Source organism: Dipodomys ordii, unplaced genomic scaffold (assembly GCF_000151885.1).
Source record: "Dipodomys ordii isolate 6190 unplaced genomic scaffold, Dord_2.0 Scaffold124, whole genome shotgun sequence".
NCBI classification, from domain to species: Eukaryota; Metazoa; Chordata; class Mammalia; order Rodentia; family Heteromyidae; genus Dipodomys; species Dipodomys ordii.
The window spans coordinates 3412175-3412666 of record NW_012267340.1 but is presented as its reverse complement, the minus strand read 5'-3'; the positions used below and the strand labels follow the sequence as shown (position 1 = coordinate 3412666).

The window sequence follows — 492 nt, the reverse complement described above, 5'->3', positions numbered from 1 at the left end:
CACGCGGCGCCGCGGCCCCACGCCTGCGAGCTGTGCGCCAAGCAGTTCCAGAGCCCGTCCACGCTGCGCATGCACATGCGGTGCCACACCGGCGAGAAGCCCTACCCGTGCCCGACCTGCGGCCGCCGCTTCTCCATGCAGGGCAACCTGCAGAAGCACGCGCGCATCCACCTGGGCCTCAAGGAGTTCGTCTGCCGGTTCTGCGGCAAGGCCTTCACCCTGAACGAGACCCTCAAGATCCACGAGCGGATCCACACCGGCGAGAAGCGCTACCACTGCCAGTTCTGCCTGCAGGGCTTCCTGTACCTGTCCACCAAGCGCAACCACGAGCGCAGGCACGTGCGCGAGCACGGCGGCAAGGGCTTCGCCTGCTTCCAGTGCCCCAAGATCTGCAAGACGGCCGCCGCGCTCGGCATGCACCAGAAGAAGCACCTGTTCAAGGGCGCGGCCAAGCCCGAGAAGGCGGGCGACCCCGGCGGCGCCGAGGGCCCG

General features: G+C 69.1%; 1 protein-coding gene across 1 annotated transcript in view; it reads left to right on the top strand.

The window, feature by feature from the left end:
• Window positions 1–492, top strand: part of Zbtb38 (zinc finger and BTB domain containing 38) — a 50515-nt gene that overhangs the window by 49554 nt on the left and 469 nt on the right. Inside the window, exon 8 of the mRNA XM_013029891.1 lies at window positions 2–487. Coding sequence (XP_012885345.1) covers window positions 2–487 — 486 coding nt within the window. The remainder of the gene's footprint in view (window position 1; window positions 488–492) is intronic.